Consider the following 16455-nt stretch of genomic DNA (forward strand, 5'->3'; position numbering starts at 1 on the left):
CAGGGCTTCTTTTTTCTTCCTCTCAAGATGGAAAGATGAACAGATAAATGTACATATGGCACTTTATTATTTTCTTTAAAAAGACTGACGCTGGGATATATGTCTAGCATGCAAACTGTGAAGCTGAGAAGAATCTGAGCTCACACCACGGGCAAAAAGCCTGCTGTGGCTTCTCTTTTTATAGTCTGCCTGACTTCATTCTGCATCTTCAGCTTGCATGCTCAAGGGGAACACTCTCTCCAGGAAGCATTTTGAGCTCTCTGGGTTGTCCTCAGCGGGCTGGAGTAGAACCAACAAGCTGGTTATTTTAGCGTTTTGAGGTGGCTCTCCTGCTATTTTAACGGTGCACAGGCATGTGTTTGCATGTCATTACTTGTTCAGAACGAGACAGGCTACCCAATGAAAGTAATAAACACAAACATCATTTCTGGCAACTTGTGCTTCTGACCTGTTTGAACCCTATTCCATCCGAGGAGATGCTGCAAGGAGATGACGGATATTTAACTGCGATTCTCAAAGCAGGAGGGTCATGCCTGAGAAGAAAAGCCAGAGACTAATGGCCACTAGCCATGATGTCCCTCAACTGTCCAAGGCAGTTATGCCTCTGAATGCCAGTTGCTGAGAGGACCAATGCACTCGTGTCCTGCCTGTGGGTTTCCATGTTGTATTTTGATCTTGTTTTTTAAATTGTATTTTAATCAACTTGTTTTTATTATTGGTTGATAGCTGCCCTGAGCCTGGTCTTGGCTGAGGAGGGCGGGGTATACCGTATTTTTCGCCCTATAGGACGCACTTTTCCCCCTCCAAAAATGAAGGGGAAATGTGTGTGCGTCCTATGGGGCAAATGCAGGCTTTCGCTGAAGCCTGGAGAGCAAGAGGGGTCGATGGGCACTGACCCCTCTCGCTCTCCAGGCTTCAGGAAGCTATCCGCAAGCCTTGGGAGCCCGCCGGAGTTCCCACCGGGCTCGCACGGCTTGCGGAGAGCTGCCTGCACCCCGAAGCCCAGGAGCACTGAGCAGTCGCACCCGGGCTTCAGGTAGCTCTGTGCAAGCCGCGGGAGCCCTCCCACGGCTTGCGCAGAGCAGCCTGTTCTGGGGGCTGGGGTCAGGGGAAGCTCGGGCTTTCCCCGCCCCAGCCCCACGCCTGGGGGGGAAATAATTTTTTTTTCTTTATTTCCCCCCCAAAAAACTAGGTGCGCCCTATGGGCAGGTGCGCCCTATGGGGCGAAAAATACGGTAAATAAAAAATATTATTTATTATTATTATTATTATTATCATCATCATCATCTGGTTGGCCACTGTGAGAACAGGATACTGGACTAGACGGGACTTTGACCTAATCCAGCTGCCAGGCCCTTCTGGTGTTCTTAGAAGGCTGGAGTCTGGAGCAGGCAGAGTTTGAGGAGGGCTGGCAGAGAGGAGAGGCCTGCAAGGCTGTCAGCAGCCCAAGACGTAGCTGCAAAGGTCATTTTGCCCAGGAGATAGCTGGAGGTGCCTGGCTTGTGAGAGTTGGCAGCCTGAGAAGCCTGAGTTGAGGAATAAGACCTGAAGGGTTTCAGAAGGAGCAGGACTTAAGTTATGGGGAGAGTGGCCTGTCTAAGGCCTAGCTCAGAAAAAGAGAGGAGCGGGACTGAGCGACTGAGCACAGTGTGCTGCCAGCTAAGAAGAAATCCTATGGCACCCAAGAGTAGAGGCCTGTCCAATCCAGGGCAGGACCTTCTGTGCCTTCTGAAAGCTGCTCTGAAGACAGAACTTCAGAAAGGGCTGCTTCCTCCTTGCACAAACAGTGGCGCAGTCACAGGGGAGAGGTAACACCAGTCACTGCCATCACCTGCTTTCTCCTTGGCTTTGAAGCCGGAGGAACTCCAGAGCTAAGGGATTTCCTCACAAGTTGCGAAATAAGACTTCTCAAGCCACAGTGGCCACCACCAGCACTTCACAGATGACCCCTGTATGTGCACGCATAGATGTTTACCTGTAACTTTCCCATGTAAAGCATTTATTCAGACTATGACCCCCACTGCAGTGAAAACTGCAATTTGCCACCTTTTGGACAACGGACAGAATGTGTTTGTGGGAGGGGGGCTATTGTTTTGTTGTTTCTGCTTTAACTATTTATTTGTGCTTTTATCTCGTGTTTCTATCTTGTGAGCTGCCCTGAGATCTTTTGATGAAGGGCGGTATATAAAATCAAGCAAGCAAGCAAGCAAGGAAGGAAGGAAGGAAGCAAGGAAGCAAAGGTGGAGCAGCAATTAGGCCAGCCAGATTCTCACTGATTCCTCAAGTCACCTAATCCAGCTGGGCTGAACGGTGGAAGAACCAGCTCTGGCCAAGTTACGGGAGGCTCTGCAGGACAGCAAAGGTCCAACCCATAACTCTCTCTGCCAGAGTGTTATCAAGGTGCAGGGAGGAAGACACTGCTAGATTTCCTAACACTTTACACCAGGCATAGGCAAACTCCGGTCCTCCAGATGTTTGGGACTACAATTCCCATCATCCCTGACCACTGGTCCTGTTAGCTAGGGATGATGGGAACTGTAGTCCCAAACTTCTGGAGGGCTGGAGTTTGCCTATGCCTGCTTTCCCTTTCCCTTTCCGAGCACAATTCAAAGTGTTGGTGTTGACTTTAAAGCCCTAAAAAACCTTGGCCCAGTATACCTGAAGGAGCGTCTCCATCCCCATCGTTCTGCCTGGACGCTGAGGTCCAGCGCCGAGGGCCTTCTGGCGGTTCCCTCATTGCAAGAAGCAAAGCTATAGGGAACCAGGCAGAGGGCCTTCTTGGTAGTGGCGCCCGCCCTGTGGAACGCTCTCCCATCAGATGTCAAAGAGATAAACAACTACCTGACATTCAGAAGACATCTGAAGGCAGCCCTGTTCAGGGAAGTTTTTAATGTGTGACATCTTAGTGTATTTTTGGTCTTTGTGGAAGCCGCCCAGAGTGGCTGGGGAAACCCAGCCAGATGGGCGGGGTACAAATAATAAATTATTATTATTATTATTTACACTCCTAAGCTGGCTGTGCCCTTAAGCACCCTACCCCAACCAGGTGCCCTCCATATGTTTTGCACTACAGCTCCCATCAGGCACAGCAGCACATGTTGGAACAAAGATAATGAAAACGATGGTAGCGTTTTGCCCAAAATTCTCCTGCCAAGGCAGCTACTGAAGACACCACTGTCCTATTCCACAGATGGAATCTGGCAGATCTGTTTTCTTGCTTCCTCTGCAGAAGAGAAGGGAAGCCCAGACTTTGATCGCTCCACGCAAATGGGAACCACAGTGAGGAAAGGCACAGCAAAGCAGAGGGGGGTTCGGGCTTAATCCACCATGTTTGGGGGCTTTTGTTGTTGTCAATGTAGCGCAAGTGCTAATTAGAACTAATTAAAGCTATGCTGAGATCAGAGCTCAGCAGAAACTACAGGGAAGAAGACAAACAAGACGGGGGAAAATTTAAAAGGGAAAGGAAGTATTTTTGGGAGCCAAGTTCTTAATTGAAAAGTAAGCAAAGCATGTGTTCTTAAGCACCAACAGAAAGCAGGACCCAAGGAGGCGCCATTAAAGCTGCCTTTAATCATTCTAAACCTTTGAAGCCCTAACCAGCTAGGAGCAGGAGACCTCAAGGACTGTGCCTTCTCTCTCCTGAGCCTGCCTGGGTATTAAGGGCCACAGCAGAGGACCTTCTGTAGGTTCCTCTACAGTCCAAGGTGAGGCAGGTGGAACCCAGGAAGGGGCTCCCTCTCTTGAAGACCACACTTTTGGAACATGCTCCCCAGGACAGGTGCCAATGCTGTTCTCTTTTCAGCAGCAGGTGAAGATATTCTTTTTTGCCCAATATTGTAATATCTTTCAGTGTTAGTTGGGTGGTTTTATTATGGCTTTTATACATTTAATATCAATACCAATATTAAATGTATAAAAGAATATTTGAGAAGATTCTGTGAAAATGAAAAAATATTTTTTTAATAAAAAGAATTAAAAATATTACGGCTTTTGAAGATGTCATACTGCTGCGTTGAAAGGTCACTTAAACCTAAATAAATAAATAAATAAAGGGTGCATCAATGTTTATTTATTAATTCGTGCATTAATAGGACTAGGCCGAAACGGCAAAACTTACTAGAAGAATTCGAAACTAGGAAGAATAATTTTTTTAATAAAGAAGGGGGGGGAGTATATAATGTATTTGAAAAATTACTGTAAACAATTCAAGTCATTAGTAGGATGAACATAAAACCTGTAGTTTAAAAAAAAATAATTAAGGAATATTTAAGGACTTAAGAAAAATTGTAGTTATAAAGGAGATGCAGGGAGGAAATTATAACATAAGGATCCACAAAAAGGGGTGAGGGAAGTCAAAAGGGGTATGTGTATTTTGTTTTTATTCTACGTATGTAAAACTGAAAAATTCAAAAATAAAATGTATATATTAATATGGTGCTGGAGGAGACTCTTGAGAGTCCCATGGATTGCAAGAAGATCAAACCTATCCATTCTCAAGGAAATCAGCCCTGAGTGCCCTGAGTGTTTGTTGTGGGGGAGGAAGGGAAAGGAGATTGTTAGCTGCTTTGAGACTCCTTAGGGTAGTGATAAAGCGGGATATCAAATCCAGACTCCTCTTCTTCTTCTACTGGAAGGACAGATCCTGAAGCTGAGGTTCCAATACTTTGGCCACCTCATGAGAAGAGAAGACTCCCTGGAAAAGACCCTGATGTTGGGAAAGATGGAGGGCACAAGGAGAAGGGGACGACAGAGGACGAGATGGTTGGACAGTGTTCTTGAAGCTACCAGCATGAGTTTGACCAAACTGCGGGAGGCAGTGGAAGACAGGAGTGCCTGGCGTGCTCTGGTCCAGGGGGTCACGGAGAGTCGGACACGACTAAACAACAATATTATATTATATTATATTATATTATATTATATTATATTATATTATATTATAGATGCAGAGTTACAGCTTCAAGCACAGCCTTGTGGGAAATGCTTTCTATGGAGCCTACTTCACAGGGGCTTTGTGATGGTATGATGCTCCCTGCTATGAGCTCACTGGGGGAAAGCGCAGCGCATAAATGGGAAAGTAAGTAAATAAATGTCCAGCTCCTGCCAGAAAACACCAGTAGATGGCAGCATTATATTACCAAATGGCTGCTGCAGGAACACAGACACATTACAAGTAGTCTGGGGAGGAAAACCCCTGCAGCTTGCTAGGGAACAAAATTAAAAACAACAGAACCACACAATGACAGCATAAAAGGGACCTTGGCAACCGGGTGCAATTTGCTGCACAGCACCAGCTCAGCAGAGCTGGATCCCAACTGGATGTGTGCCACTGAGTCGACCCTTGTCGAAATCAAGCAGTGTGTTGCCAAATATTTCAAGGGGAGCTGAATCGAATCCAAAACATCTCAGCGTCTCTAATGCTCAGGTTGCTGCTTATCAATCACAACATCACATCCCGTAGAAGAGGTTCCATTTAAACAGCAGCATTTCAGGGACTGCAGTTTGCTTCATTTAACAATTGTTGCAGGCACACGCACGCGCAAACACACACACCGGCTTCACACCAGAGCAGAACATTGGTCCATCTCACTGCTATATTCTATTGCTCTGGAGTCATAGAACCATACAAGTTGGAAGGGACCCCAAGGCTCATTCTAGACGAAGCCCCTGCGATGCAGGAATCTTTGGCGCAGCGTGGGGCCCAGAAACCTCATGCATACAGGGCATGTGAGCTAGAGCTGCGTCATGGCTCTTGAGGTACGTACATCATCCAGCCCCCAGCCCCCTCGTCTTGTGAGATGAAGAGAGGTCTGAGAAACTCCAAAGCCCGCACACTCCTATACAGTGCTTTGATGGTGTTGCATAAACACTGAATATGACCGTCATTGTCACAGAAGCACCCCAACACACACATGGGAAACTCACCTTGGGGGATGAGTCCACGGGCATGGGAGCATGCTTTAGTGCCAATTTGAGAATGCTCTTGGAAGGGGCAAGCTCAAGGCGAGGACTGCAGTGGGTCTCCTCATTCTCCACTGCTACAACCCATGAACAAAGCCTTGCTCTGAACACCATTGTTCCAGAACGCCTGGCCAATAGCTGCAAGGAGCAGGGCTTTTTCAGTGGTGGTCCCCTCATCACAGAACCCTTTCCTCACCAGCCCTGCTTGGGCTTTTTAATACTTAAAGAACACTTGGATGGCTGAAAGCCATTTGCAGCTGCCCCCCACCTTCACCTGCTGTTTGAATCATAGAATCATAGAGTTGGAAGAGACCACAAGGGCCATCGAGTCCAACCCCCTGCCAAGCAGGAAACACCATCAGAGCACTCCTGACATATGGTTGTCAAGCCTCTGCTTAAAGACCTCCAAAGAAGGAGACTCCACCACACTCCTTGGCAGCAAATTCCACTGTCGAACAGCTCTTACTGTCAGGAAGTTCTTCCTAATGTTTAGGTGGAATTTTCTTTCTTGTAGTTTGGATCCATTGCTCTGTGTCCGCTTCTCTGGTGGTTTTAATCTAATGGCAGTTATGTGATTCACATGTTTCATAAGCTGACTTATGTGCATATATGAGATATGTGCTGGAAACTGTACAGCTAGAGAAGATCAGAGCTCCAGTGCAAGAATGTGAAGAGCACTGGGCCAAAGAAAAGTCTTGAGGGCGCTGTTCTGAGGCAGGGCCACTGCCCAGTTGTCCAAATGCATTTGGCACTCCATGCAAGTCCAAAGAAGCTTTATTAAAACTTGTCTGAAACAAACTGCCTTTGACCTATGTGAATCTCTTTGGGGAGACTGTAAGTGCGAGCAGGGTCAGAGTTGCTTCTCAAATGGCTACGGAACATGGCGCCAGGGCAATCGGATTGGACTCCTCAGCAGTAAGCAGCGCTAGGCCTGAGAGGTGCCTGGATGGGGGATCGACTTGGAGAGGGGGAAGCTCCCAGGAGAGAGCTGGGAGGGTTCACTCTTCTGTGTGTGGGGTAAGAGTCAACATATAATTGTGATAAAGCCCGGGCTTTCACTCTTTTTCTCATCTTCTGTTCTACCTACGGGACCGCCTCTCCTGGTATGCCCCACAGAGAAACTTACAGTCTTCAAATAAAAACATCTTGAAGGTCCCAGGCCACAGAGAAGTTAGGCTGGCCTCAACTAGAGCCAGGGCTTTTTCGGCCGTGGCTCCGATCTGGTGGAACACTCTGTCACAAGAGACTAGGGCCCTGCGGGACTTGACATCTTTCCGCAGGGCCTGAAAGACAGAGCTGTTCCACCAGGCCTTTGGCCAGGGCACAGCCTGACTCCCTCCCTGGCAATCTTCACAGAGCTCTTGCCCAATGGTTGCCAGTGGCTTGAATTAATTAATTTTATAATGAATGATTTTAGAGTGTTGTTTATGCTGTACTTTTGTCCTGTTTTATTGTTGTTAGCCGCCCTGAGCCCGGCTTCGGCTGGGGAGGGCGGGATATAAATAAAATCTATTGTTATTATTATTATTATTATTATTATTATTATTATTATTATTATTATTTTCCTTATTCTTTGTTTCCTTCCTTTTATTATTCTTGCTTTTTCACATTTTTCTTCTCTATATTAGTTTGGATTTGATTGCATTTTATGCCAAAAACTTTTAATTAAAATTTATTTCATTTTTTTAACATTCCAAAGAGTGGGGCTCCTCTCACAAGGGTTAGCAGGAGAAGGAGAATCGCCCAGGACGACGTGTGGCCTACCCTGCGCAAAGGGGCAATATGGAAGCACCAACAGTGCTTACTGTGGGCTGTGGGCAGAACCACATTTGTGTTTCAGCTGAAGAGATGAGCCACAGCCCATCCAGTGGGGCATACAGGGCTGATGATGAGAAAGCAAGTGAATGTGGTGCTGTTGCTTTTTCCTGATGCCCTGGCATTCGTAAGGCCGGGCTACGGCAGGAGGCAGTGCAGGGTGGTGACCAACATGGGGATAACGTGCAGAGCGGATGACCCAGCAAGTGTCGCCCTCCATGCCCCAAACACTGTCTGTTCATTGCCTTGGCTCGTTCCACTGCCAACCTTCTCTTGCGCTTGGGTCTCCGATATGGGTGCCAGTTGCTGTCAGCACATGTTCGAGTCCTGTGCCGCCTGCCAAAAACCTGTGCTAATTTAGTTAACATTTCAAGTTGTGTGTGTGTGTGTTTTAAATCATTTAAAAAGGAAATGATTGAATTTGAGAATTATATTCCGGAGAGAATTGGTAATGGAGCCCCCCTCTCTGCCTCGGGGTTTTGTAATTTCCCCATGTCAATGTTATTATGAATAGGCTAACTCAATAATGAGATCATTCCCCATATGAGAATCCAAATAATTGAAGCTCACCAGCGGACTTTGTTCCCCCTAAATCTGCTCAAGTCAGACTTCTTCACCCATCTAATTCGGTCTCGGGGAAGGAAAAAAGGGGACAAAAGACTGTGAGCTTCCCCTTCCATTATTGGTGGATTATTCCGAGTCCAAGGCACGGGGGGACAGACACAAAAGCTTTTTCTGCTCAGTCCAGACAGGCATTTTGATTCCTGACCCCAAAAATATCCTTATGAATATTTCATACATTCAGCTGTCCATTGCTGAAATAACTAATGCCAAGATTAAAGAGACAATCGGCCAGAGAGAGGCAGCCAGCACTTCTCCTATCTGTTTGCAAAATCAATGCAATCCTTCTGGTGGTGATGGGGGTGGGCAGGGGGGCTGTTGATGCTTGCTTTCATTAACCTGGGCGCCAGTCCATGGCCCACACTGAATTACAGAGGAATTGTGTCTGGAAAAGTCATCCAGGCCAAACTCTTGCCCTAAGGCTGGATTTGTGACAAAATAGCATCCACACTGCATGCTAATGATCATGGGGCCACCATGTCAAAATCCAACTGAAGTGAGGTCTTTCTACATGCAAAACATGCCCTCAGACATTGAGCCCATCCTCCTTTACTAAATGTTTGCAGTCCACGTTTGGGAGGCAGCACAAGTTCCCCTCTCACCTTGCAAAGTCCAGGTCCGCTTCCCGTGACATGGTGATGTTGGTCAGGTTCTGTTGAAGGATAAAGATGTTTCGGCACATCTTCTTGATGCCAGATTCACTGATGCGCTTGAAGTACTGGGCCCCGTTTATGAGAATACAGGAAATCAAGTGGCCCAAACCTGGATGGAGCAGGAAAGATAAGGGAAATTTCACATATAGGTGACCGGTAAGAAGAAAGGATTAAGATAGAGAGATAAAATCAGCAAAACCGTAACTTATGAAACAACTTGATTCTGCTTAATGAGGCACATCAAACAGGCAACATTTTGACCTTTTCCTGGGTCCCATTTATTTCAGGGCACTCACAAAAGCTTTCCAACATATGTCCGTCGCACAGAATTTTTGCAACCTTTTAGTTTTGGCTGCCCTGCCTGATGAAATGCAAGGGGGAAGAGCTCAAGGTGGTGAACGTGGTTCTTTCCGCTCCCCATTTAACCTCCACAACAACCCTGTGAGGTAGGTTAGGCTGAGAGGCAGTAACTAGCCCAAGGTCACCAAGTGATCTTCATGAGTGGAGATTTGAACCCTGGTCTCCCAGGTCCTAGTCTAACACACTAACCGGGGCACTCACATGCTTGCTCATTCTCATGAAGTCATATATTGGCTTAGCAACAAGACTCACAAGCTCATGTCTTTAACCTAAGACAGCCTGCAATTCCATATATGGACTCACTAAGGTCTGATTTCACCCAGAAAATGGAAATCTCCCCGACACCACCTGCTTGCTGAACTGTATGGGTGTCATCATCCCCAAATCACTGGAAAGCAAATGACCTTCAAAGATATACTGGAACTTGTGCTGCTGAAGACTGGCGCTCATGGCTTCTTCAACGAAGCTGATGTCCTTATTGAGTCGCACCACCAGGGGGTCATAATCCATGCTCTCCACATTGGCAACAATGGCGTAATTTCCTTGCTTAGTCAAGGGGATCAGATAGTGGAAGCAGTGAACCCTGCAAAACAGAAGGCAATGATAGCTTTGAAACGACGTCATACTACTTAATCAGAGAAAATATATAGCTTAATCAACAGCTGCCAAGACCCAATGGTTGGGTGTACATTTGCATGCGGGGAAATCCAAATCATCCATGGATCCCTTGGACAAGACATGGGGAATCTATGGATGTGCCAAACATCATATCACCTTCTTTATACTGAAGAAGATAGTAGCACTGGGTGGTAGTCAAAGCTAGTCCTACCCAGAGTAGACTTGGGTTCATTATTTTCAATGGGTGTACTGTGAGTAGACTCAGTTTGAAAACCATCCATTATTCTTGTTGCTCCAAGGTAGGGGAGAATTAAGGCCTGGGCCAAGAAGAAACGTCAACTACATCTTTTACTGAAGACTTTAGTCTCATGCAATGGTGCCTGGGGTGTGGGATAGCGATTTTTTGTTTTTTCTCTAAAACCTGGCTAGTATTCATCTTCACCACAAAGTAAGAAATGTAGTCTTGCCTACTTATTGGAATCTTCCCGGTATGTAGCTATAGAATTATGATTGTGGTATTTTATATATCACATCTATCTCCTGTGCCTCACAAAACCATTTCCCTCGCACTATTTCTGATGGAAAACTGTCCTGCCCCAAACTGGAAGTCTGAAGTGGTAGAGTCCAGGAAAGGTGGCACCACTTGATTCTACTGAATATGCAAACTGGCCTGGGTTGTGTCCAAAGATGGGGGGCTCTTAAGACTCAGAGATATAGAATTAAGAAGACCTCGGTTGTGCTTCCTTCCCCATGGCTTCAGGAGAGCATCCAAAGAGCATCTGAACTGAACTGTACAAAAGGCAAATTTTGTAAAGTGTGTCAATTACATACATTTATGCAAATGGGCCCTATTTCCATAATGCAGTCCAATTGCAGATTATGGGGTTTGTGGTTGCCTTGATTGCTTGAATAAGGCAGCTCTGAAGGCAAGGACTTAAAGCTGGAGGAGGCAGAGAACTGGCAAGCAGACACTCAGAAGAAGCTGCCACAGCCCCTCCCAGACCATCTGGCCACCAGCCTAGGGTGCCACAGATCAGTGGCAGGAGCTGGAGTTGGAGCTACAGGGGGCAGAAGGCCAGGATGCTAGTATTTATACTTTGCTGATCCAGAGGCTTCATACTGCTAGCCAATCACAGAGGATGCTGTTGCAAACCCCTATTTCCTTTCTGCTCCTAGAATAGGCTCTGAAGCTCATTATCCTGTTGAGGTGAAGAAGACATGATATTTGGTTTCAGCTTTGTATTCAGAACCTCCTGGTTCAAACACTGGAGTCCCTGATGCTCCCGCCTTGCAAGGCACAATGTGCAGTGCCCTGTGCAGGCCTAGAACTATGGAGATAGCTTTTGGGCACTGATGTGGGTGAGGTCCTACCATATGGAGGGGGGCTGGACAGGGTGGCCACCTGGGTTGTCCAACTGTAGGCCGAGCTAGCTGTGATGTTGTCACCCTGTTGACGAACTGAGAGCTAGCCATGAGAATGCTGGCTCCGTAGCCCTCGTCACCTTCTCTCTGAAGCACATTTCCTCAAACACATCTAAGCAGGTCAGCAGCACAACCATTAGCCAGGGTTCTCCCTTAACCCAGGATGTGAAACCTATAATTTCACATTCTGGTTAAACAGGGGGACCCCGTTAACAGCAGTTAATCACAGAGGTGGAAAACTGCTTATTCCGAGGGTGAGAAGGAATTGGTCAAGGGAGGGAGCAGTTGCTCCTAAGGCTAGTTCTGGATTCATTAAACTGCAGTTAAGACAGAGACCCAGTTGCATCCATGCCATCCCATGGCATGGCTTGTTGAAAAACGTAATGAAGTGCAAAAGACAAATCACGCAGTTGTCGCCCCCAAAATCTCCCCTGTCTCTGTGCTGACATGTTTGTGTTGACCTTGATGCAACTTTGGCATTAAGGTTTTCTGAAAACATTGCTGATTGCACAGCAGGGAGGTTGATTTTTGCAAAATGCTTCTTCAGGATTGTTAACTGTGATCCGTGGCTGGTGCCAAATCACTAACCCCCCCCCCCCCGCCCAAGGGCAGACCTTTTATTTATTGAAACTGCCTGATAAAGGTGACATTCTCAAAATAAAGTGACAACGTAGTATTTTCCTTTTAAAGTTCAAATAGGTGAATAATAATAATAATAGGGGAAGAATCCTGGTAGGTGATTTCTGCTTTAAATGTAACCACCATTTCAGCCTGTCATTTCCCGCCCCCCTGTGGGGAAAACACATATAAAGGCCTGTGCTGATTAGATACAGCGCAAGTTGTCACAGGTAAAATGCCAAATGTTCCTTTTCTTTTGGCTCTCCCGACATAGTATATGCTGGTTCAGCAAATACGTCCTTTGGAGGCATTTCAAATGAAATCCTCAAGTGGTGACACAGGAGTCTGGAGTGATAACCAGGCTAATGAGAGCTTGGGGGATGTGGAACAAGCATTTGTAGGTCAGCGCTGGACCTGCCTACTGAAGCCTCAGATTCTGGAGGCTTGCTCTCATTTTATGCACTCCCTTCCGTTCTACATCCTCATGCCAGAGGGGCCCTTCTGAAACACGTGAGCAAAAGCGGGTTGGAGAGCAGGAGCCGCCGAATTAGCCGCGGTGAGGAAGAGACGTTGAAACAATGACCAATCTTTTTTTCTTTCATTTTTAAATCTTTGACATTTTAAGGTGACTGAAGGATGCTTTGACTAGAGCATTGGCAGGGTATATATTAAACCTTTGCCCCCATGGAGGGTTCTCATCCCCCCCACCCATCTGGAATTCTCCCCACCCTCAAACCCAACTGCTTTCTTAGAGATAAAACATCATTTTAAAAGCTTTATTAAAAAAAAAATGAACTAATGAGGTTCCTTCTAGAATCATCAACAGAGTCTAGTAGCACTTTGAAGGCTAACCAATTTATTCTGGCAAATGTGTTCATGAACCAGAGACCACTTTGCTGCACTTCATCAATCTGAGGAAGTGGCGTCCGGTCCATAAAAGCTTCTGCTCCGATAGCTTTGTTGGTCACAAAACCATTTGCAGTTTTTGCTGCAACAGACTAACATCCCTCTGGAAATTCTTCCAGCATCAGAACACTATGGAATTTGAGTTTAAGCCCAGCTCCCTTATTACAATAAAGAAATAGCCAGCCCATGGTGATGAGAAAATGTCAGATAAAAGCACAAAACTTTGGTTGAATGGTTATTTTTTGTTGTATTTTAACATTTTGCTGGAAGCCAGCCAGAGTGGCTGGGGAAACCCAGCCAGATGGGCGGGGTATAAAGAATAAATTATTATTATTATTATTGTTTGAGCCCAACTACTTAGACTCCAAGACAACACTCTGATCCACTGTACCACACTAACCACTCCCCCCTCATAGACTGGAAAGTTCATGTCTTAAACGAACTAGTTCAACATGTCCCAAGAGGAATTAATTCCAGTTCACATTTGTCCCTTTACAAAACAAGCTAGTTTCGTTCACACAGTTCAAGTTCATCCAAATGATCATCAGCAGAGGAGCAACCTTTTAGCGTTAAGAATGTAATAAACTGCTTTGCTGAGGTATAAGATAAATTTAAAAGTTTTAAGAAAACATCAAAACACACACATAGTGAAATGTGAACTGTCAATATTTCCCCTAATAATTGTGATAATTAAGCTTAAAGGTCCAAAGAATCTGAAGAGTACAAAAAAACATGTAAGTAAATTAGCTTGAAGATGAACTAGGAATCATTCAAAGTTGCACACCAAAATGAACTTAATTCGTGTCCAGTTCACCAAGCCATTATGGGAACTACTTCATTCCAAGCACTGACCCTCAAAAACAACTAATGGCACAGAGAATCAGAAACATTCGCTGCTGTGAAATGGAAGCCCCTGGCCTCAGTCACGGAGTCAGCCTTAGAGAAGCTTCTGGATTCTGGTTTCCCTTGTACGATTGCTTTATGGATCCTCATGCAAGTGTGATACATCTTGAAAAAGTATCCCTAAAGTCCAATGGAGGCTGGTGTCCATTGGGACCAGTCAAGGAAAAGTCCAACAATCTTAGGCAGAGCCAGCTAATTTTTTCCCTCCGCCACCAATTCCTCCTCCCTGTTGAGTTCTGCAAAGGCAATAGTGAGACTGAAGGAGGCACACACTGGCCTCTGTATAACCAGATGAATACATACCTAACTTCTAAGTGCAGAACCAGCAAGCAGCGGTCAGCCATTTCCTGGAAGGATCGGGCCAGCTCAGTGAGGGTTTGCATGATCTGCTCGGACACTGGAGGGAGATCCATGTTGGCATGTCCATCTTGGCCAGGTGACACTGCAGATGAAAGAGAAAGTGGAATGTGATGACTGCCCGGGAGATTCCATCACAGCACCTGTGCCATCTCAGTTGGCATCTACTGAACTGTCAGCCCAGTTAGGGGAGGAAAGGCCACATGGACTAAGCTCTTGAAGTAGATGTTGTGTCAACGTTCCTAGGCAACAGACTGGGCCCTTGAAATCTTATTTGCTTCCAATGAGGTGGCTGCAAAATGCCTCCCAGCAGAGCAATTCTCGGTGGTGAACAGCCATGGAGGATTTAAGCAGCTGAAGTACCAGGCTGAGAGGAAAGGCAGTGTAACATTAAAAAAGAAAAAAGAAAAGCTTCCATGGCAAGGCTAGTTTATGGACTCTTCAGAGAGTTCACTGAAATGCCTATCATATTTATTTATTTATTTAGTCATTCAATTTATGAGCCACCCAATAAAAATATTCTCTATGCAAAAAACATATTTACTACCATAAATACGAGGACTACGGTCTCATAGAACTCTTGAACATCCCCACATGAGTTGACTGATCTTGGTTATCTCTTGTGATCCAAGGACAGAAGAATGAAATCCTCCCCTGGAGACTCAAAGACTCCCTCAAGTCAATTATTTTTATCAGACACTTTCATTGCACCATGTTGCCTTTTCTTGCAACAATGAGGGCTAGAAAAAAAATGCTCTGTTTAAGGAACATACACACAGGATTGCCAAGACTGCACACAATTTTCTATGACTAGCCCAACTACAAGGATTGCTTATCATTCCATGTTTCCATCTAGCAAGTAGGGGTCCGCTATTTTATCTAATAGGACTGATTTGGGAGGTGGGCCATTCCTTTCTTGACAGCTCAAAACGCTTTTACAATAACCCGTCCTGATAAACAGAGGAATCATTCATTCTGGCAAAGTGAAGCGGGTGGTGGGGGTGGAAATTAAGTCATTTGCACTGGTTGTCACCAGCGATTTCAATCATTTTGTTACACGAAAGAATGGCAGCGCCTCTTGAAAAACTGACTCCTGCAAATCAATGCATGCAAATGACAAGAGCTCAGGAACAGGAAACAGGACTTGAGGTGCTCCTGAAGCATACTGCTTTGTAGCAAATCAAGGCCCATTGTGAAAGACCACGGACCACTTCCTGACTGAACAGAATGTCAGGGAAGACTTTTGAATGGTTTAATCGCAGTGGGAAGAAAACCAGTTTGGGGTTTCAGATTCTGGCTTGGTTGCAGCGCAACATGAAACGTGTGAGTTTTTAAAAGTATAACATGTCATCTTGTACATGCACACAAATTGTTCTCTGGAATCCCCCCTGACACAGTTCTGAAACTCACAATAAGAGGAAGCCAGCATTTGAGAAGGAAGTTGTACTATAGCTGAGAGAGCTCTCGGCTACAGCTCTGATAACAGATAATCTACATTCATATAATATTCCAGCAGTCTCCATACATTCTGGAGCAAAAAGCAAAGTACCCCCTCTGCAATCCCCTGGATCCTGTTCCCTTCGCTTTGACACATTTCTTATGTAGAAGACCAACTATCAATCAATCAATCAATCAATCAATCAATCCATCTTCACTTACAACAGCAACATGCACCTCAGTACCCAAATACCAGTGTTTGGGTCCAGGGGCTTCTGGAAAGATTTGGGCTGGGTGAATACTGCAACAGCACTCTGACATCTGTTGCAGCTTCACAGAGTTTTCCAAGCCCAAATCAAGGTGCCATTTTTAACTTACAAAGCTCTGTAAGGCTGGTGGTGATGAGAAGCAAGATTTTTCAAGTGTGGCACCCTAACTTTGGTGCTTTCTTGCCAGACTAATCACCTGATGACATCTTTATTCTCTTTCTGGTGCCAGATGAAAACCTTTCTGTCCACCCCAGGCCTTTTAGTCTTTCAGCTCTGCAGCTGGTGACTTTCTGCCTCTGCTCCGTACTGGTTTTAATTGACTGCAACAGTTTGCTTGTTTATTTTTTTATTGATTTTTAATTTTATTTTATTGTAAGCTGCTCTGAGACCCCAATCTGCTTTGGATCTGCTCCGTGTTGTTCAGCTTTGGGTGGGAAAATAGAAATCACATCTCCTCCTTTTTCTGTTGGGCAATCAGTTGGAAAACTAAGGTCATGAGGGAGGGAGGAAACCTGCTA

The 16455-nt window shown here is 45.6% G+C and overlaps 1 protein-coding gene across 1 annotated transcript in view; it reads right to left on the minus strand.

The window, feature by feature from the left end:
• The window catches only part of EXOC4 (exocyst complex component 4), a 349341-nt gene that overhangs the window by 19925 nt on the left and 312961 nt on the right, over positions 1-16455 (minus strand). Inside the window, exons 15-17 of the mRNA XM_081022722.1 lie at positions 14178-14316; positions 9812-9990; positions 8997-9156 (exon numbers count right to left, since the gene is read on the minus strand). Coding sequence (XP_080878848.1) covers positions 8997-9156; positions 9812-9990; positions 14178-14316 — 478 coding nt within the window. The remainder of the gene's footprint in view (positions 1-8996; positions 9157-9811; positions 9991-14177; positions 14317-16455) is intronic.

This window comes from Podarcis pityusensis (assembly GCF_964106645.2).
Source record: "Podarcis pityusensis genome assembly, chromosome: 10".
NCBI lineage: Eukaryota > Metazoa > Chordata > Lepidosauria > Squamata > Lacertidae > Podarcis > Podarcis pityusensis.